The sequence below is a fragment of the Hemitrygon akajei genome, chromosome 9, assembly GCF_048418815.1.
Source record: "Hemitrygon akajei chromosome 9, sHemAka1.3, whole genome shotgun sequence".
In the NCBI taxonomy this organism is placed as follows: Eukaryota; Metazoa; Chordata; class Chondrichthyes; order Myliobatiformes; family Dasyatidae; genus Hemitrygon; species Hemitrygon akajei.
In genome coordinates, this window is record NC_133132.1 from 128,414,647 (window position 1) to 128,436,699 (window position 22,053).

Below are 22,053 nucleotides of genomic sequence, written 5' to 3' on the forward strand. Positions count from 1 at the left end.
GGCTCCTGAACCAAAGGGTATAATTTCACTCATCTTCACTTGCCCCATTATTGAAATGTTTCCACAACCTAGGGACTCACTTTTAAGCACTCTTCAACTCATGTTCTCAATAATTATCACTTTTATTTTTTTATTATTATTTCTTCCTTTTTGTATTTGAACAGCTTGTTCCAGTACAGTTTGTTGTCTTTTGCATTCTGGTTGAATACACAATTTGGTCTGGTCTTTTATTGATTGTTATTCTATTATGGATTTAATGCCTTCTCTCCATAATCTTTGATGTCTTGACTAATTAAGAAGCTATCAACCTCCGCTTTAAATGTGCTCAATGACTTGCCCTCCAAACCACCTGTGGCAATGAATTTTGCAGATTCATCACCCGCTGGCAAAGGAAATTCCTCATCTCTCTTCTAAATGGACATCCCTCTATTTAGAGGCTGTGCCTTCTGATCCTAGACTCACCCATTATGGGAAACATCCTCTCCACATCCACTCTATCCAGATCTTTCTATATTAGATAGCTTTCAATGAGATTCCTCACCCCCATTGTTCTAAAATCCTGTGAGTGCAGGCCCAGAGCTAGAAAAGTCCCCATTTATTTCCACTCTTTGCCTCTCACCAATTGTCCAATCTTTCATCCATGCTAGTATCTGTCCTGTAATACCATGAGCACTTGTTAAGCAGTCTCATGTGTTGCACCCTTTCAAAGGCCACCTGAAAATTCAAGTACACAACTTCCAACAATTCTCCTTCATCTATCCTGTCTGCTTTTCCTCAAGGAATTTCAACAGATCTGTCAAACAAGATTTCCCCTTAAGAAAATAATGCTGACTTTGGTCCATTTTATCATGTGCCTTCAAGTCCCCCAAAACTTCATCCTTAATAATGGACACCACTATCTTCCCAACCACTGAATTCAGGCTAACTGATCTTTAAATTGCTTTCTTCTGTCTCCCTTTCTTCTTAAAGAGTGAAATAATATTCACAATTTTCCATTCCTCCAGAACTATTCCAGAGGTAGTCCATCTACCTTCTGATCTTTCAGCTTCCCAAGCACTTTCTACTTAGTTATAGAAAGTACACTCATTTCTGCCCCTGATGCTCTCAAATTTCTGGAATACTGCTAGTTTCTTCCACAGTGAAGACATGTAAAATACTTAATAAGTTCATTTGCCATTTCTTTGTTCCCACATTACTACCTCCAGCATCATTTTCCTGAAGTCCAATATCCACTCTTGCCTCTCATTTACAATTTATAGTGTATTTGGGAAAAAAACCCTTTGGTATCCTCTTTTATATTATTTACCAGCTTATCTTCATATTTCATCTTTTCTCTCATTTGCCTTGTGTCAGGTTTTAAAAGCTTTTCAATCCTTTGACTTTAGTTTTATTAATTGCCCTCTCTTTTGCTTTTATACTCTCTTTGACTCCCCTTGTCACCCATGGTTGCTGCATCGTCCCTTTAGAATACTTATTCTTCTTTGAGATGTATCTATCCTGTGCCTCCAAGTTGATGCCTGAAACTCCAGCTACTTCTGTTCTACCATCAATCCTGCTAGTGTCCCCTTCAAATCAGCTTTGGCCAGCTCCTCTCTCACGCCTCTGTAATTCCCTTTACTCCATCGTAATACCGATACATCTGATTTTAGCTCCTCCTTCTCAAACTGCAGGGTGAATTCTATCAAAAGGTTCCTTTACCTTAAGCTCCCAAATGAAACCTATGTCATTACATAACACCCAATCCAGAATTATTCTTCACCTGGTGGGCTCAACCACTAGCTGCTCTAAATAGCTAACTCATAGGCATTCCACAAATTCCATCTGTTTGGATCTAGCATCAACGTGATTTTCTCAATCTACCTGCATATTGAAATTACCCACAGTTATCACAACATTGTCCTTTTTACATGCCTTTTCTATTTATATCCCACAGCCTGGCTACTTTTCAGAGGCCTATATATAACTCCCATCAGAGTCTTTGTACCTTTGCAATTTCTTAATCCTACCCACAAGATTTCTGCATCTTCCAATCCTATGCTATCTCTTTCTAAGCATTTGATTCCATTTTGCATCAACAGAGCCACTGCACCCCCTCTGCCACCTGCCTGTCCTTCCAAAATAACGTGTATCCTTGGATGTTCAGCTCCCAACTACAATCCTCTTTCAGCTACAACTCAGCAATGCTCTTAACATCATACCTGCCAATTTCTAATTGCACTACGGGATCATCTACCTTATTCTGTATACTGTGTGCATTGATATATAACACCTTCAGTCCGGCATTCATCAACCTTTTTGATTCTGTTCCTCTATTACACATCAATTCATCCCACCAACTCTCCCTATCATCCGCTTGTCCTTCCTCACAGTCTCACTACACATCACATCTACTTGTATACCGAACTCCCCCCATCTTCAGCCCTATCATTTCATTTCATATCCTCCTGCCACATTAGTTTAAATCTTCCCTGACAGCTCCAACAAACCTACCTGCAAGGATATTCATCTCCTTTGAGTTCAGGTGTAACCTATCCTATTTGTATAGGTCATACCTTCCTCAAAAGAGATCCCAGTGATCCAGAAATCTGAAACCCTGCCTCCTGATCCTCAGCAGTAAAATTATTTGTACTACCATCTTATTCCTGCCGTGACTAGCAAGTGGCACCTGGAGCCATCCAAAGATTGCTACCTTGGAGGTCCTGCTCTTCAGCTGCTTCTATAACTTGCTATTTTCACTGCACAGGATTATTCCCCTTTTCTACCTATGTCCATAAGACCACAAGATATAGGAGCAGAATTAGGCCATTTGACCCATCGACACTACTCCACCATTTCATCATGGCTGATCCAATTTTCCTCTCAGCGCCAATCTCCTACCATCTCCCTGCATCCCTTCATGCCCTGACCAATCAAGAATCTATCAACCTCTGCCTTAAATATACAAAAAGACCTGGCCTCCACAGCTGCCTGTGGCTAAGAATTCCACAAATTCATCACTCTCTGACAGAAGAAATTCCTCCTCATCTCCATTCTAAAAAGGACAACCCTCTATTCTGAGGCCGTGTCCTCTGGTCTTCAACCATAGGAAATATCCTTACCTCATCCACTCTATCGAGGCCTTGCACTATTCAAAAAGTTTCACTGAGGTCACCCCTCATTTTTCCAAATTCCAGTGAATACAGGCCCAGAGCCATCAAACACTCTTCATATGACAAGCCATTCAATCTTGGAATAATTTTTTTGAGCCTCCTTTGAGCCCCCTCCAGTTTCAGCACATTCTTTCAAAGATAGGAGGCCCAAAACTGCTCACGATACTCCAAGTGAGGCCTTACCAGTGCTTTATAAAGTCTCAATGTTACATCCTTGCTTTTACATAATAGTCCTCTTGCAGAGAATTATAGCATTGCATTTGCCTTCCTCAGCACAGACTCAATCTGCAAAATCACTAGGGAATCCTTAACACGGACTCCTAAGTCCCTTTGCACCTCAGGTTTTTGTATTTTGTCTCCATTTAGAAAATAGCTAACCCTTCCATTTCTTCTGCTGAAGTGCATGACCATACACTTCCTGACATTGTACTCCATCTGTAATTTCTTTGCCCAATCTCCTAATCTGTCTGTCCTTTTATAGCCTCTCTACTTCCTTAAAACTTGCTTATTTGCTCCTCCACCAATTTTTACTTTATTGTCACCAAACAATTGATACTAGAGCATACAATCATCACAGCGATATTTGATTTTCACATCATCTACAAACTTCACAACAAAGCCATAAATTTCACCATCCAAATCATTAATATATAATGTAAAAAGAATCGGTACCAACACAGACCCCTGTGGATCAGCACTAGTCACCAGCAGCCAACTAGAAAAGGTTCCCTTTATTCCCACACTTTGCCTCTTGCCAATCAGCCACTGCTTCATAAATACTAGAATATTTCCTGAAATACCATGGGTTCGTAGCTTGTTAAGCAGCCACATGTGCAGCAACTTATCAAAGGCCTTCTTAAAATACAAGTACACAACATCAACCAATTCTCCTTTATCTATCCTGCTTGTTATTTCTTCAAATAATCCCTCCAGATTTGTCAGACAAGATTTTTCCTTAAAGAAACCATGCTGACTATGGACTATTTTATCACGTGCCTTCAAGTACTCTGAGACATCATCCTTAATAATCAACTCCCACATCTTCCCAGCCATTGAGTTCTCTCCCTTCTTGAAGAGTGGAGTGACATTTGTCATTTTCCAGTCTTCAGGAACCATACCAGAATCTAGTGATTCTTGAAAGATCATTACTAATGCCTCTCCCATTACTTCAGCCACCTCCTTCAGAACCCTGGGGTGTACACCATCTGGTCCAGGTGATTTATCCACCCTCAGACCTTTCAGTTATCCAAGAACCTTCTCTCTAGTAATGGTAACTTCAAACACTTCATGACCCCTGACTCATGGAACTTCCATCATACTGCTGGTGTCTTCCACAGTGAAGACTGATGCAAAATACTTGTTCAGTTCATGCATCATTTCACTGCCCCCATTACTACCTCTCCAGCATCATTTTCCAATGGTCTGATATCTACTCTAGCTGCTCTTTTACACTTTATGTATCTGTAGAAACTTTTGGTATCCTCTTTAATATTATTGGTTAGTTACTGTTGTATTCCACCTTTACCTTCTTAATGACTTTTTTAGTTGTCTTCCGTTGGTTTTCAAATACTTCCCAATTACAAAACTTCCCACTAATATTTGCTCTATCATATGTCCCATTTTTAGCTTTTATGTTAGCTTTGACTTCTCATGTTAACCAAGGTTGTGTCATCTTGCATAGAAATATAGAAAACATAGAAAACCTACAGCACAATACAGGCCTTTCAGCCCACAAAGCTGTGCCGAATGTGTCCTTACCTTAGAACTACCTAGGCTTACCCATAGCCCTCTATTTTTCTAAGCTCCGTTTACAAATCCAGGAGTCTCTTAAAAGACCCTATCATTTCCACCTCCATCACGGCTGCTGGCAGCCCATTCCACGCACTCACCATTGCGTAAAAAACTTACCTCTGACATCTTCTCTGTACCTACTTCCAAGCACCTTAAAACTATGTCCTCTCATGCTGACCATTTCAGCCCTGAAAAAAAGCCTATGACTATCCACATGATCAATGCCTCTCATTATCTTGTACACCTCTATCAGGTCACCTCTCATCCTCTGTCACTCCCAGGAGAAAAGGCCGAGTTCATTCAACCTATTCTCATAAGGCATGCTTCCCAATCCAGGCATCCTTGTAAATCTCCTCTGCACCCTTTCCATGGTTTCCACTTCCTTCTTGTAGTGAGGTGACCAGAATTGAGCACAGTACTCCAAGTGGGGTCTGACCAGGGTCCTAAATAGCTGCAACATTACCTCTTGGCTCTTAAACTCAATCCCACGATTGATGAAGGCCAGTGCACCGTATGCCTTCTTAACCACAGAGAAAACCTACGTAGCAGCCCTGAGTGTCCTATGGACTCGGGCCCCAAGATCCCTCTGATCCTCCACACTGCCAAGAGTCTTACCATTAATACTATATTCTGCCATCATATTTGACCTACCAAAATGAACCACCTCACACATATCTGGGTTGAACTCCATCTGCCACTTCTCAGCCCAGGTTTGCATCTTATCAGTGTCCTGCTGTAACCTCTGACAGCCCTCCACACTACCTACAACACCTCCAGCCTTTGTGTTATCAACAAATTTACTAACCCAACTCTCCACTTCCTCATCCAGGTCATTTATAAAAATCACGAAGAGTAGGGGTCCCAGAACAGATTCCTGAGGCACACCACTGGTCACTGAACTCCATGCAGAGTATAACCCGTCTACAACCACACTTCGCCTTCTGTAGGCAAGCCAGTTCTGGATCCACAAAGCAATGTCCCCTTGGATCCCTTGCCTCCTTACTTTCTCAATAAGCCTTGCATGGGGTACCTTATCAAATGCCTTGCTGAAATCCATGCCCTCCTTCCTATATCAACTCCTTAGCCATGTATTAAGCTTATAATCTTCTAGTTCTGGCCTCACTAGCACATGGCATGGGTAGCAATCTTCAGATCAAATTCTGGAAGTCCTGCCTTTTAACTTAGCACCTAACTCCCTGAACTCCTAATGCAAAATCTCATCACTCGCCCTACTCATCCTAGACTCAGTGCTAGAGACCCGACCATTGTGATTTTCCTCTGATAAATCAACCCCCCCCCCCCAACAGTATCCAAAGTGATATACCGGTTGTTGAAGTGAATGGCCACAGTGATACTCTGCACTGGCTCCTTCACCCCTTTCCACTTCTTGACTATCACCCAGTTTCCTGTGTCCTGCACCTTGGGTGTAACTACCTCTCTGTATGCCCTATCTATCACCCCCTCAGCCTCCCGAATGATCCAGAGTTCATCCAGTTCCAGCTCCAACTCCTTAACGCGTTGAGGAGCTGGATGAATTTCCTGCAGTTATAGTCATCAGGGACACTGGAGTTCTCCTTGTCTTCCCACATCCCACAAGAGGAGCATTCAGCTATCCTGCCTGGTATCTCTACTGTCCTGGCTGAGCAGATATAAAGAAGGGAAGGAGAAAACAAAAACTTAATTCTGAGCTTATCCCTTCATTTGCTTTCCTTGACTGAAACCTCTATCCACTGGAGCCTCAAAGAGCGAAAGACTCAGGATCACCACTTTGACTCTGCCCATTCAGATGACAGCTACTACAATGAAGGCTGCTGTCCTTCACCCTGCCCTCCTTTAATTTGCTGTTGTTTATCAACCCCAAATGCTGACTGGTCACTGCTCAAAGCTCTTGTTCGCTGTAGCGACCTTTTTCTACTTGGGCAGTTGACCTGAGTGAAATCACCTCCTCTCAAAACTTCTGATGTCCAGACTGGCCGCTGGTCAAGGCTCTTCTTGTCATTGACATTGTCAGTGGTGCAACACACTATCCTGGCATCTTGCTCGTGCTTCCTAGCTATCGAATTTCTGATCATTACCGCACCACCTCTTCCCTGCTGAGCCACAGTGCCACTGGCCTGGCTGCTGCTGCTGTGCCCTGATAGGTCATCCTCCCAGCAGTATCTAAAGGGTACATTTGTTGCTGAGTGAAATAGAATAGAAGGACGTACCTTTAGAACAGAGATGAGGAAGAGTTTCTTTAGCCAGAGTGGTCTGAATCTGTAGAATTCATTGCCACAGCTGTGGAGGCCAAGTCATTGGGTATATTTGAAGTGGACGTTGATAGGTTTTTGATTAGTAAGGGTATCAAAGGTTGTGAGGAGAATGGAATGGCAGAGCTGACCCAATTGGGCAAATGATCTTATACTTCTCTTATGTTTTATGGTCTTATGATCATCCAAAACTGCATAGATTCTGGATAAAATCTGAGTACATGGTGATAGATGCCATTAGCAAAGAAGCTGGAATCCATCATTTAGGAGTTTTAAAAAAGCAGATATTTAACCTTAGTACAATTAAACAGAATTGAAGTATTTTGTGAAAAGGGATTATGTTTGACTAATTCATTAGAGTACTTGGAGGATGAAAATAGCAGGAGGAATAGGCTAACTTGGGCAATACTGCAATTGGATATCCATTAAGCATTGACTGAGGTACAAAAGCTCCCCAGCACAAAATAGAGTTGGGGATAATACAATATCATGTTTTGTGTACCAAAGTGGATATCAACCTCCCTCTGGTGCTCCTTCTGCTTTCCATTCTCCCATGGTCCAATCTCCTCTCCTATCAGATCCCTTCTTCTTCTTCAGCTCTTTATTTCTTCCACTTAAGAGCACCCAACATATCACTTCATCCTCCCTCCCCCCACCCACCCACCTTTCCCCCATCTGGTTTCATGTATTACCAGTCAGCTCGTACTCATTTCCCACTATTCTCCTTCTTATTCTGGCTTCTTCACACTTACAAGGTTCCACACAATAAATTATTCAGAAGGTCAGAAGGCATGGGATCCAGGGAAGTTTGGCCAGGTGGATTCAGAATTGGCTTGCCTGCAGAAGGCAGAGGGTCATGGTGGAGGGAGTACATTCAGATTGGAGGGTTGTGACTAGTGGTGTCCCACAAGGATTGGTTCTGGGACCTCTACTTTTCGTGATTTTTATTAACGACCTGGATGTGGGGGTAGAAGGGTGGGTTGGCAAGTTTGCAGACAACACAAAGGTTGGTGGTGTTGTGGATAGTGTAGAGGATTGTCAAAGGTTGCAGAGAGACATTGATAGGATGCAGAAGTGGGCTGAGAAGTGGCAGATGGAGTTCAACCCAGAGAAGTGTGAGGTGGTACACTTTGGAAGGACAAACTCCAAGGCAGAGTACAAAGTAAATGGCAGGATACTTGGTAGTGTGGAGGAGCAGAGAGACCTGGGGGTACATGTCCGCAGATCCCTGAAAGTTGCCTCACAGGTAGATAGGGTAGTTAAGAAAGCTTATGGGGTGTTAGCTTTCATAAGTCAAGGGATAGAGGTTAAGAGTCACGATGTAATGATGCAGCTCTATAAAACTCTAGTTAGGCCACACTTGGAGTACTGTGTCCAGTTCTGGTCGCCTCACTATAGGAAGAATGTGGAAGCATTGGAAAAGGTATACAGGAGATTTACCAGGATGCTGCCTGGTTTAGAGAGTATGCATTATGATCAGAGAATAAGGGAGCTAGGGCTTTTCTCTCTGGAGAGAAGGAGGATGAGAGGAGATATGATAGAGGTAGTATACAAGATATTAAGAGGAATAGATAGAGTGGACAGCCAGCAACTCTTCCCCAGGGCATCACAGCTCACTACAAGAGGACATGGCTTTAAGATAAGGGGTGGGAAGTTCAAGGGGGATATTAGAGGAAGGTTTTTCACTCAGAGAGTGGTTGGTGTGTGGAATGCACTGCCTGAGTCAGTGGTGGAGGCAGATACACTAGTGAAGTTTAAGAGACTACTGGACAGGTATATGGAGGAATTTCAGGTGGAGGGTTATATGGGAGGCAGGGTTTAAGGGTCTACACAACATTGTGGGCCGAAGGGCCTGTACTGTTCTATGTTCTTACTTTCCATTCCCGATGAAGGGTCTCAGGCTGAAACAGTGACTGTGTTCCCCTCCGTAGTTGCTGCCTGACCTGCTGAATTCATCCAGAATTTTGTGTGTGTTGCTCTCGATATATCAGCTCCTAAGACTACTTTGCCATTACAATGATGTAGATCATTCTTGTTTAACTGCAGTAATCTTTCACCACCTTGCTTATCAAGAATCTATCAACTTCTGCCTTAAAATATTCAAAGATTCTGCTTCCACTATCTGCCGAGGCAGAGAACTCTGAAGACAGATGACCCTCTGAAACAAAATGATGCCTTTTGTCTGTCTTGATAGGGTGATCCCCGACCCTTGGTTCCAGTTTCTCCCACAAGAACAACTAATCTCTCTGATGCACCATCAATAACTCTCGGAGACGGGAGGTGAACAATAGGCTTCTATTAGCAACAAAAGGGAGCATGGCATCTCAGAGACTGAGGGAGGAGCAATGCCTCCAATCGCCTTTATACAGGGGTCTGTAGGAGGAGCCACAGGAGCAGTCAGCAGAGGGGCGTGTCCAGACAGGTATACATAGTTTACCACATTCACCATCCCCTTTGTTTTAAAAGAGAGTCCCCACGGGGCAAAGTTTCTTACAAGTATATTTACAGGTCAAGTCTATCAGGTGGTCGAGTCTGTCGCTGCGATCTACATAGCACCGGCGGTAATTGCACCGGTGACGGTGGTTGTGCTGGTTCCGGCCTGACTTGAGGTGCCAGCCCGTTAGGCGTCAGTAACCCCTCATGCGTGTGTGTGGTGCCCGGTATGGGAGTGTCGTGAGGAGTCTGTGTAGGGCTTGGTGTGCGCGGTGTCTCGTGGGTATATACATCGGTGGGTACGGGGTTCATAGTCACCGTGGAGTGTTCGGGGTAGGGGTCTGGTGCTCCTGCGGGTGCCAGGTCATGGACAGAGTCCGTGTCCTCCCGCCCATCAGGTAAGACCACGTAGGCATACTGGGGGTTCACATGAAGTAGGTGAACCCTCTCAACCATCGGGGAGTATTTATTGTTCTTCGCATGTTTCCGGAGCAGCACTGGCCCTGGGGACGTCAGCCAAGCCGGTAGGGTGGTCCCAGTGGCAGACTTCCTGGGAAAAGAAAAGAGTCGTTCATGAGGGGTGGCATTGGTGGACGTGCATAACAGAGAGCGGATGGAGTGGAGTGCCTCGGGGAGGACCTCCTGCCAGCGAGAGACCGGCAACCCCTTTGACCTAAGGGCTAAGAGTGTGGCCTTCCACACTGTAGCATTCTCCCTCTCCACCTGTCCATTCCCCCATTGATTATAGCTCGTGGTCCTACTAGCAGCAATACCCCTAGCCAGCAGGTACTGGGCAGCTCATCACTTATAAAGGAGGACCCTCTATCACTGTGGATATAGCAGGGATATCCGAACAGAGTGAAGAGCTGGCGCAGGGCTTTTATGACGGATGTGGCAGTGGTATCGGGGCAGGGGATGGCAAAGGGGAACCGCGAGTACTTGTCGATTATGTTGACAAAGTAGACATCGCGGTCGGTGGAGGGAAGGGGGCCCTTAAAGTCGACACTCAGTCGCTCAAAGGGGAAGGTGGCCTTGATAAGTTGTGCCTTTTCAGGACGGTAGAAGTGCGGTTTGCACTCAGCGCAGACTTGACAGTCCCTGGTCATCGTCCTGATTTCCTCAAGGGAGTAAGGCAGGTTCCAGGCTTTCACGAAATGGAAAAGTCGGGTGACCCCCAGGTGGCAAAGATCTGCATGGAGGGTGTATAGACGGTCGAGCTGTGTGCTGGCACATGCTCCCCGGGATAGGGCATCAGGGGGCTCATTGAACCTTCCAGGCTGGTACAGGATGTCATAGTTGTAGGTGGAGAGTTCTATTCTTCACCTCAAAATTTTATCATTTTTGATTTTGCCCCGCTGTTGGTTGCTAAACATGAACGCAACGGAGCGCTGGTTAGTCAGCAAGGTGAACCATTTGCCAGCGAGATACTGCCTCCAGTGCCTAATAGCTTCCACTATGGCCTGGGCTTCTTTCTCCACTACGGAGTGCCAAATTTCAGGGCCTTGAAGGTTATGAGAGAAGAATGCCACCGGCCTTCCTGCCTGATTGAGGGTAGCAGCCGACGTGAAGTCAGTGGTGTCACTCTCTACTTGGAAGGGAATGGCCTCGTCCACCGCATGCATCGTTGCTTTGGCAATGTCCCCTTTAATGCGGCTGAAGGCCGCGCGGGCCTCGGCTGAGAGGGGAAATGTGGTAGACTTGACCAGGAGGTGGGCCTTGTCTGCGTAGTGAGGGACCCATTGGGCATAATAGGAAAAGAAGCCCAGGCACTGGTTGAGGGCTCTGAGGGTGGTGGGAAGAGGAAGTTCCAACAGGGGGCGCATATGGTCGGGATCAAGGCCAATGACGCCGTTCTCCACGACATACCCAAGGATAGCAAGTCGGGTGGTTCCAAACACACACTTGTCCCTGTTATACGTAAGGTTAAGAGCTTTGGCCGCTTGGAAAAATCATTGGAGGTTGGTATCATGATCCTGCCAGTTGTGACCACAGATGGTGATGTTATCCAAATATGGGAACGTGGCCTTCAGTTGGCACTGGTCCACCATCCGGTCCATTTGGAACCCGCCTGCAACCCGATTCACAGGCGGGTTGCGGGGTCTGCAGCATCCATGAGGCCGGGGGGGGATCGTGCGGCTGGACAGCGTCAGCGTTGTGCAGAGCAGCCTCCAGTGTGTCGGCCAGCTCGATCGCCGAGCGTAAGGTAAGATCGGCGTGTTCCAGCAGCCACTGGCGCACGTACACTGACCTGATCCCCGTAATGAAGGTGTCTCGTACCAGGAGATCCGCATGCTGCTCCGCTGTCAGTCCCCTGCAGTCGCAGGCCCGCACGAGTGTCTGTAGGGCCCGGACAAACTCAGCGCTCGACTCTCCAGCCCGCTGCCGCTGTGTCGCTAAGCAATGTCTTGCGTAGACGGTGTTCACCGGCCGCTGGTATTGTCTTTTGAGAGTATCCATCGCACCCTGGTAGTCCGTTTGGTCTCTGATCATGGAGTAGACCCTTGCACTGACTCTGGAGAGGAGAACCCTGCGCTTTGTGGCAGGGTCGGTCACATGAATCTCCTCCAGGTACGATTCGAAGCATGCTAGCCAGAGTTCGAAAGCGTCCCCGGCTTCCTGGGATTGAGGGTTTAGATCCAATCTGTTGGGTCGTAAAATACTCTCCTTGTTTTAAAATTGATGCACCATCAATAACTCTCGGAGATGGGAGGTGAACAATAGTCTTTCATTAGCAGCAAAAGGGAGCACGGCATCTCGGAGACTGAGGGAGGAGCAGTGCCTCCAATCGCCTTTATACAGGGGTCTGTGGGAGGAGCCACAGGAGCAGTCAGCAGAGGGGCATGTCCAGACTGATATACATGGTTTACCACACTCTCCTAAAATATTTCAAACCCCTTGAGTTTGTAAAGGTACTTCCAAATTTCTGCAGATGTACTGTGGAGAGCATTGTAATTGGCTCCATCACCATCTGGTATGGCTGGGGGTTGCGGGGGGGTGGTGTTGATGTTGGGTAAGCTGCACAGGATTGAACTAAGCTTCAGTAAGTTGTAAACTCAGTCAGTTCCATCATGGCACTAACCTGCCCAGCATCCAGGACATCTTCAAGGATCAATGACCCAGAAAGGCAGTATCCATTGTTCGGGATCTCCATCACACAAGACATGCAGCTTACCTGTTATTCAACACTCCCAAGATCCTATCATTTACTGTACATGACCTACCTTTGGTTGCTCTCCTAAAATGGAATAGCTGAGAAACCATGGATTTGCTGTCATTAATTGATGGCTGTAAGCGTTAGCTCAGAAGATTAAGTGTCTTCTTCATTGAAAACCAACAAATGCAGATACTGGAAATCTGAAGTATTAACATAAAACCCTGGAAGTACTCAACAAGCCAGGTAGCATCTGTGGGAAGAGATCGGAGCTGATGAAAGGTCTTTGATCTGAAGAATCAACATCTGCACTTTTTTTGATTTTCATCAGAGCCAATTTGCCATCTTGCAATTGCTCCTGATTTGCTCACATCTTATTTTGATACCTAGTAGTCTAGGGGTTAGAATGGAAAGAGTTACCTCTTCCAATCATCAAGTGGAAGGAAGACATGGGGAGTGGGTTACCCCAGTATTATTAAAGGTCAGCTATTCATTGGAATTAAATTGCCTGGCATGACAGTAACAAGTACTCATTCTTCTGAAGTTCTGTTCATAATTTAAATAAACTCACAAGCACATTTAAAAGAGTGGAACAAAGAAACTTAAGTAAAAGCATATAGATCATTACTAATAATTCACAGGTGCACATCTAACTAATAGATGTCCATTATTGAATGAAAGTACCAAAACACTTTGTATTTCGTTTCCTTTGAATGCAATGCCTTCACATATCAAAGTTGCTATTAAATTTATTGATTTCATTCCAGCTGTACTATCTGAAGAATTATGTAAAGTCATTCAGCAGTCAAGGTGGTAGTGGAATCTTTTATAAGTTCCATGAGAAAATTTACAGATACTGGAAATCCAAAGCAACACACACACAAACTGCTGGAGGAACTCAACAGGCCAGGCAGCATCTGTGGAAAAGAGTAAACCTTCAACATTTTGGCCAAGAAGACATCATCAGTCCTGAAACATCGACAGTTTACTCATTTCCATAGATGCTGACTGACCTGCTGAGTTCCCCGTCATTTTGTGTGTGTTGCTTTTTGTCATACTCAAACTGTTTCTATTTAGTTCCAAGAAGAATATAATTCACCTAATCAAATGTTCTCTTACATTTTCAGAACTTTCTTTCAACAGTAAGTTCTCTGGTTGATGATTCTACATTGACAACCTGGACCTCAGTACAAAATGAAAAGAACGATTCCAGCTCTAAATTATTAAAGTCAGTAGAAGACTTTACCAGATTATTGTCACCAAAAAATCAAACGTTCAACATCATAAAACCAAATATTCAGCTGAAAGGCATCAAGGTTGCACCTAGCAAGAATTATGATATAGAATTTAGTGATATCAAAATCAAAAATAAGTCAACAACAAATGCTGTGTACATTGATAAAAATGATCTGGAGAAATTAACAAAGGACTCTCTTGTCATGAGCATTGCATTACCAACAATGAATGAGATCCTAAAAGAACCTACAGATAACCTCATATTGAATAGTCTTGTGATGTCAACAACTGCAGAAAATAAAGACATTACTATAAAGATGTACCTCATGCCATTAGATACCACGCTTAATCTATCAAGTGCGCAATGTGTGTTTTGGACAATGCAAGCTGGAAAATGGGATTCATATGGATGCAATCATGAATTAAATGGAAGCTCTGTTATATGCACTTGTAACCATCTGACATCCTTTTCTCTCCTGATGTCCAAAAATATGAACCAACTGAAGAGTACCAAAAGTTTTAACACTATAACCAAGATTGCTCTTGGCGTATCTGTGGCAAGTTTGATAATTGGCATTCTTATAGAAGCAATTGTATGGATGGATGTCACAAAAAATAAAACCTCACTTGCCCGACATATTGCAATTCTGAATATTGCGCTGTCTCTACTTGCTCTGGATATACTTTTTATTGCACATGACTTTCTGAAACCAAAGAGCTTGAAATGTACGGCAGTCATTTTTTGCCTACACTTCTCCTTTCTTGCCTTGTTTTTTTGGATGTTCACTCTCGGCCTGCTACTTCTTTACCATTTAGTTTTTCTTTTCAAAGATTTCAGCAGATCATCTATGATGATAATCTCATTTAGCCTGGGCTATGCATGCCCACTTGTAATTTCTGTCAGTGCGTTTGTTTATGCCCATATAAGGAAGGAATATACTGCAATGAACTTGTGCTGGATCAATAAAAAGGTTTTCTACCTTGAGTTAATTTTTACATATTTGCCATTGGCCATTGTTGGAATCAACTTCTTCATTACGTTATTTGCCATAGTTAAGATATTGCGACCAGACATTGGAGAGAAGACAGGAAGCAACATAAATGAGAGAAGTTCAGTCAAAAAAATTTTAAGATGCATTATAATTCTAACTCCACTCCTGGGACTTGGCTGGGTACTTGGATTCATGCTTCTGAATAAATTTCCTCATGATGCTTTACGTTATTTATTTGATATTGTCAATGGGCTTCAGGTACGTATAATTTAATGTCTGTAACTCTTTTATGTTGCTGGTCAGATTTATGTAAGTTATGCTTGTAAAACATCACCAAGCAAACATGCTTTTCAGATGTAAAATATTGCAAGGCACTGGCTATGGGCGAAGCACAGGTAGATAGGACTAACTCACTGAGCAATAGGAAGTGTGGATGATTTGGGCTGAAAGGCCTGTTTTCATGCTGTATGACTCAATTACACTTTCCGTCATTCATTCCTTGGGGTATTTCTCCTGTTTGGAGGATGTCTGCAGAAAGTAAGAATTTCAGGTTGTATATTGTATACATTTCATGATATTAAATGGAACCATTAAACGGAGAGAATGGACAAGAACCTACCCAAGATACCTGCACAGGAGACATAGGATATTGCTTGCTCAAGAGAGCACTCCTTGAAACTAATCCCATAGACATTTTACCCAATAGATAAAATGATAGATAAATAGATAAATTTTACCCAATTTCATTTTTAAAAAAGATTCTCGCTGTAAAGGAGTGAGTTAATAACTAAATCTTGCCTTGGAAAGATTCTTCTAGTTGATTGATGTAATGTGAAGAGGGACAGGAGATGGGCGAGTACAGGGAATGCTAGGTGCTCACGGAAAGCCACAGTATAGCTAAAGGCTCAACATTTCTATTTGAAAATGGAAGAGCAGGTTGGAACAATCAATTTATTCAAAAGGCCTGGACGTAAGAAGTGAACATTTTCAATCAGATTTGAAAAAATAATGTTCACTACACAGCAGAAATTATTTCCTTTAAGCTATAGAACAGAGATAATCAATTAACTATCCTTCGGATGGAGATATTTCTGTTGCTAAGTCATCCTTGTATGCAATGCACTCTAGTCCAAGGCAAGGCCTTGCAGAATTCAGTTCAGGTTGGGGATTGTGAATGGTGGGTGTGAAGAGGTGATGTATACCCTGGGGATATTCAGAAGTATAGAGTGAGTGGCTTCACCATAGGATTTTACTGTAAATTAAGTGCTTCTCAGAGCAGTATTCTCATGAAAATATCGTTGTACTTAGAAAGAATGGATATTCAATAAAAGGAGCTAATTGATCTAATTAGATCACACATAAGACATCTCCAGCATCATCCAGTGTTCCACATGTAGGAACCTACAACAGCGATTAACTTATAGCAAGGTTGGGGGACTCAGTTATTCAAAGCATTTGGGAATTAGATAGATAGATAGATAGATAGATACTTTATTCATCCCCATGGGGAAATTCAACATTTTTTCCAATGTCCCATACACTTATTGTAGCAAAACTAATTACATACAATACTTAACTCAGTAAAAATATGATATGCATCTAAAATCACCCTCTCAAAAAGCATTAATAATAGCTTTTAAAAAGTTCTTAAGTAGTTTACTTAAATACATTGAGTCCTAACCCCGGCACTTTAACATATCTTACTCCTGGCGGTTGAATTGTAAAGCCGAATGGCATTGGGGAGTATTGATCTCTTCATCCTGTCTGAGGAGCATTGCATCGATAGCAACCTGTCGCTGAAACTGCTTCTCTGTCTCTGGATGGTGCTATGTAGAGGATGTTCAGGGTTTTCCATAATTGACCGTAGCCTACTCAGCGTCCTCCGCTCAGCCACCGATGTTAAACTCTCCAGTACTTTGCCCACGACAGAGCCCGCCTTCCTTACCAGCTTATTCAGCCTTCTTTTCCTTGTGGTGGTACTATTGGGTCTTTATGGTGCATCAAATGCCATCAGATCCACCCCATGGATCATAGAATGATGGAACACTTATGGCGTACAGAACAAGTCATATCTGTCCTGGTCAAAAAACCCAATCCCACCTTTCAGCAATTGCTGAAGAATCCTGCAAATTATGGCAGTTCAGATACACATCCAAATCCCTTTCTCAGGGGATGATGGTTCCTGCCACTACTACCTTTTCAGGCAGTGAGCTCCAGATTTCCACTACCCATTTCCCCATCAATCCTTCTACTTATATGATTTTAAATCAATGCCCCTGGTCTTTCCTATTTATTCCACCTAGCTCCTCTTGATGTAAAGAGTATTATGCACTGGGCCTCCTCACATGGTGAGAACTCCATTGACAGTATGCAAGTTGGTTGCATTATTTTTAATGTAATCTTTATCAGATTCAAAAACCTTCTTGGTTGGGATTTACAGTAACTTGTACTTTTCATTCAATTTGGAAAGAAATATTGAGGGAAATGGTGCTCATGGTTTTAAAAGTTCAAAGATTGCATGTGTTTTAAATGTGAGATATCCATTTTGGGTATTAAAGAAAGGACTGAAACTTTAAAAACTGATTTTCAAACACTTTCATTGTCCCTGAGAAAGTGGTGATGAGCTATCTACTTGAATCAGATTTTCACGTGATAAACTCACATTTATTAGATTCCTTCAAGGAGGCCACTTTTCTTATTCAGCCAACGTCAGCTCAGAGAGCATTCTCAGTGGTTCCATTCCCACATACATTGTTCTCACACCTATTCTTTCTAACCCGCCCATCAACTTTCCCAAGATTCTTCTGCTATTGACCTGGCCCATGGGCAATGTACAGTGAATAGTTGACCTACCCATCAGTATGCCTTTAGGATGTGGGAAGAAATCTGGAGGAAATTCATGTGGTCAAAGACAGCCTTGGTCTTGTTGCATGCTGATATGGCCTGCTTCATTCTCTGAGAGTTTACGGATGGAGCACCCACATTTCTGATCTTATGATTAAGCTGATTAAGTGCCATTGATTAAACAGCTGAAGATGACTCAATATGTGACATTTCCATGAAGTCCTCCAGTGATATGCATGGACTGGGATGATTGATGTCCTAAAACCACAATCATCTCTCTCTTTGTGTGAGCTATGACTCTGTCACATGGGATGTTTTTCACTCAATGCTCAATGGTTTCATTTTTGCTATGGCTCCTTGATGTCACATCAGCTCAAATGCTCTCTTGACGTTGAAGTTATTCATTGTTACCTCAGGTTCTTAGACCAAGCCTGTTTTGATACCCGTAAACTATGAGTCCTGGTGAGAACTAAATTGAGCATTGGATGAACGTAGCTGCACACAAGAAGTTTGACAGGACATAACAGCTCATTAATTTGACATCTCATTGGCCTCTCTGACATTTATTCCACTTGAATATTTTGACTTAAGTGTGCACCATTTAAGAACAGAACCAGAGTACTTTGCCTTTGGCTAGATCCAAGTTGTATCCCATCCCAACATATCACTACTCCTTTGCCATTGCTGAATCAAAATCTTCGAACTGTCTACCCAACAACCCTTTCATTACCTTCCCCAGAACCACAGAGGTTCAAGAAAGCATCTCAAGATCAATTAGGGATAAGCAATAGTGACAACCTTATCTTGAAAAATAACTTGAAGAAAGCAAACAGTACAAGCATTTTAATTCTGTCCGATATATTATGTGTTTGTTTATTTGTCTGAGCTCATGTTTCCTTTTTGTTTTGTCAGGGATTTTTTGTATTGCTTTTTGGGATAATCACGGATGAAAAGGTAAACTACATTCATCACTTTAGCCAATTGTATCTGTTCGTCATATCACTTTAATGTTTTTGTTCTGTTGTTCTGTTAGGTACAAGAAGCTATGAAAAAACAAGCACTGTCAAAAACTCCCTCACAAAGGATGGTAAGATACTGTTTGATTTCCATCAATATAATACTCCTTACATTCTAAAATCAATAGGTCAGGTCCTACTGGGCATAACCACTAGACTGGGTCTACAGCAGGTGGTGAGGGAAAAACACACTTGACTTCAATCTCACCAACTGCCTGCGCTGGAAGCATCTGTCCATGACAGCATTGGTTGAAGTGCCCACTGCACAGTATTTGTGGGGACTAAATCTCGCCTCTACATTGAAGAAACCCTCCACCATGTTGTGTGGCACTACCACTGTGCTAAATGGGATAGACTTCGAACAGATCTAGCAGCCCAAGACTGGGCATCTATGAGGCTCTGAGGGCCATCAGCAGCAGCATGAATTGTACTCAACTACAATCTGTAACCTCATGGCCCAGCATAACATTCTAACATTACAACCAGGCCAGGGGATCAACCCTGGTTCAATGAAGAGTGCAGGAGGCCATACTGAGAACAACACCAGGCATACCTCAATATAAGGCGTCACCCTGGTAAAGCCACAATACACGACTACTTGCATGCCAAACACCATAAGCAGCAAGTAATAGACAGAGCTAAGTTGTCCCACAACCAACGGATCAGATCTAAGATCTGTAATCCTGCCACATCCAGCCGTGAATGGTGGTGGACAATCAAACATCTTACTGGAGGAGGAGGCTTCATAAATATCCCCATCCTCAATGATAGAGGAGCCCAGAACTCCTGTCCAAAAGCTAAGGCTGATGCATTTGCAACAATCTTCAGTCAGAAGTGCTAAGTAGATGATCCAACTCAGCCTCCTCCAGAAGTCCCCAGCATCCCAAATGTCAGTATGCAGCCAATCCGATTCACCCCATGTGATATCAAGTAATGGCTGAGCACGGGAAACTGCGAAGACTTTGGGCCCAGACAAGATCCCGGCCATAGTTCTGAAGGTTTACATTCCAGAACTTGCCGTGCCACAAGCCAAGCTGTTCCAGTACAGCTAGAACACTGGCAATGTGGAAAATTGCCCAGGTATGTCCAGTACACAAGAAACAGGACAAGTCCAACCCATCCAGTTACTGCCTTCTCAGCCAACTCTCGATAATCAGCAAAGTAATGAAAGGGGTCATCACCAGTTCTATCATGCAGCGCCTACTTGGCAATAACTTGCTTATGGATGTCAAGTTTAAATTCCGTCAAGGCCACTCCGCTCCTGACTGCATCATCCCCTTGGTGCAAACATGGACCAAAGAGCTAAATACCAGAGGTGAAGTGAGAGTGATAGCCCTTGACTTCCAGACAGCATTCGACCAAGTATGGCTCAAGGTCCCTAGCTAAAATGGAGTCAAAACCCTATGCTGGTTGGAATCATACCTGACACAAAGGAAGATGGTTGTAGTGGTTGGAGGTTAATCATCTTATCCTCAGGACATCATTGCAGGAGTTCCTCAGGGAAGTCTCCTAGGACCAACCATCTTCAGCTGCTTCTTCAATGACCTTCCTTCCATCATAAGGTCAGAAGCAGGGATGTTCGCAGATGTCTGCAAAATGTTCTGCACTATTCGTGACTCCTCAGATAGTGAAGCAGTTCATTCCCAAATGCAGCAGGACCTGGACAATATCCAGGTTTGGGCTGACAAGTGGCAAGTAACATTCGAGTCATGCAAGTGCCAGGTAATGACCATCTCCAACAAGAGAGGCTTTAACCATTGTCCCTTGACATTCAGTGGCATCACCATCACTGAATACCCTACTGTCAGCATCCTGGGGGTTACTGTTGACAGGAACCTGAACCTGAGACCCTTCATCAGGACTGAAGAAGGAGGGGACAGGGGCCCCATAAAGAAGGTGGGGGGAGCATGGAAAACCAATCAGAGGAAAGATTGGGGTGGGGGAGGGGAAGCAGGGAGGGCATAGGCAGGAGAGGTGAAGAAGGAATGTAAGGGGAAAACATTATGGGTAGTAGAAGAAGGCAGAATCATGAGAGAGTTGATAGGCAGCTAGAAGAGAAGGCAGAGAAAAAGTGGGATGGTGGAAGGGAGAGGGAGGGAATTACCGGAAGTTGGAGAATTCGATGTTCATACCAAGGGGCTGGAGATTACCCAGACGGTATATGAGGTGTTGCTCTTCCAACCTGAGTTTGGCCTCATCATGGCAGTAGAGGACATATCCAAATGGGAATGTGAAGCAGAGTTGAAGTGGGTGGCAACTGGGAGATCCTGTCTGTTGTGGCGGACGGAGCGGAGGTGCTCGATGAAGCAGTCCCCCAATCTGCATTGGGTCTCACCGAGGAGGCCGCACCGGGAGCACCGGATGCAATAGATGACCCCAACAGACTCACAAGTGAAGTGTTCCCTCATCTGGAAGGACTGTTTGGGGCCCTGAATGGTAGTAAGAGAGGAGGTATAGGGATAGGTATAGCACTTACGCTTGCAGGGGTAAGTACCAGGTGGGAGCCACAACTGCCTGGTCCACATGTCCCTCCCCACAGATCTCCCACCTGGTACTTATCCCTAAGTTACAGAGAAAGGTTGAACAAGTTAGGTCTTTATTCTTTGGAGCGTAGAAAGTTGAGGGGGGACTTGATAGAGGTATTTAAAATTATGAGGGGGATAGATAGAGTTGACGTGGATAGGCTTTTTCCATTGAGAGTAGGGGAGATTCAAATGAAAGGACATGAGTTGAGTGTTAAGGAGCAAAAGTTTAGGGGTAACACAAGGGGAAATTTCTTTACTCAGAGAGTGGTAGCTGTGTGGAATGAGCTTCCAGTAGAAGTGGTAGAGGCAGGTTCAATATTTTCATTTAAAAAAAATTGGATAGGTATATAGACAGGAAAGGAATGGAGGGTTATGGGTTGAGTGCAGGTAGGTGGAACTAGATGAGTGTAAGCGTTCGGCACTGACTAGAAGGGCCGAGATGGCCTGTTTCAGTGCTGTTATTGTTATATGGTTATATTAGAAAAAATCAATACAGTATTGAAATCAATACGTTTTTGAAAAGGGAAGTCCCATTTGACCAACGTGTTAGAGATTTTTAAAGGAGTAATGTGTACTCTGAATAAAGGTGTTGGATGTAACATACTGATGTGGATTGAAGATTAGCAGAGAGCAAACAGAAAACACTCAATCATAGATCTTTCTCTAT

The 22,053-nt window shown here is 43.7% G+C and overlaps 1 protein-coding gene across 1 annotated transcript in view; it reads left to right on the top strand.

The window, feature by feature from the left end:
• LOC140732818 (adhesion G protein-coupled receptor F5-like) overlaps nucleotides 1–22,053 on the top strand; it is a 60,378-nt gene that overhangs the window by 31,100 nt on the left and 7,225 nt on the right. The window contains exons 7-9 of the mRNA XM_073055449.1: nucleotides 13,901–15,259; nucleotides 18,758–18,799; nucleotides 18,879–18,932. Coding sequence (XP_072911550.1) covers nucleotides 13,901–15,259; nucleotides 18,758–18,799; nucleotides 18,879–18,932 — 1,455 coding nt within the window. The remainder of the gene's footprint in view (nucleotides 1–13,900; nucleotides 15,260–18,757; nucleotides 18,800–18,878; nucleotides 18,933–22,053) is intronic.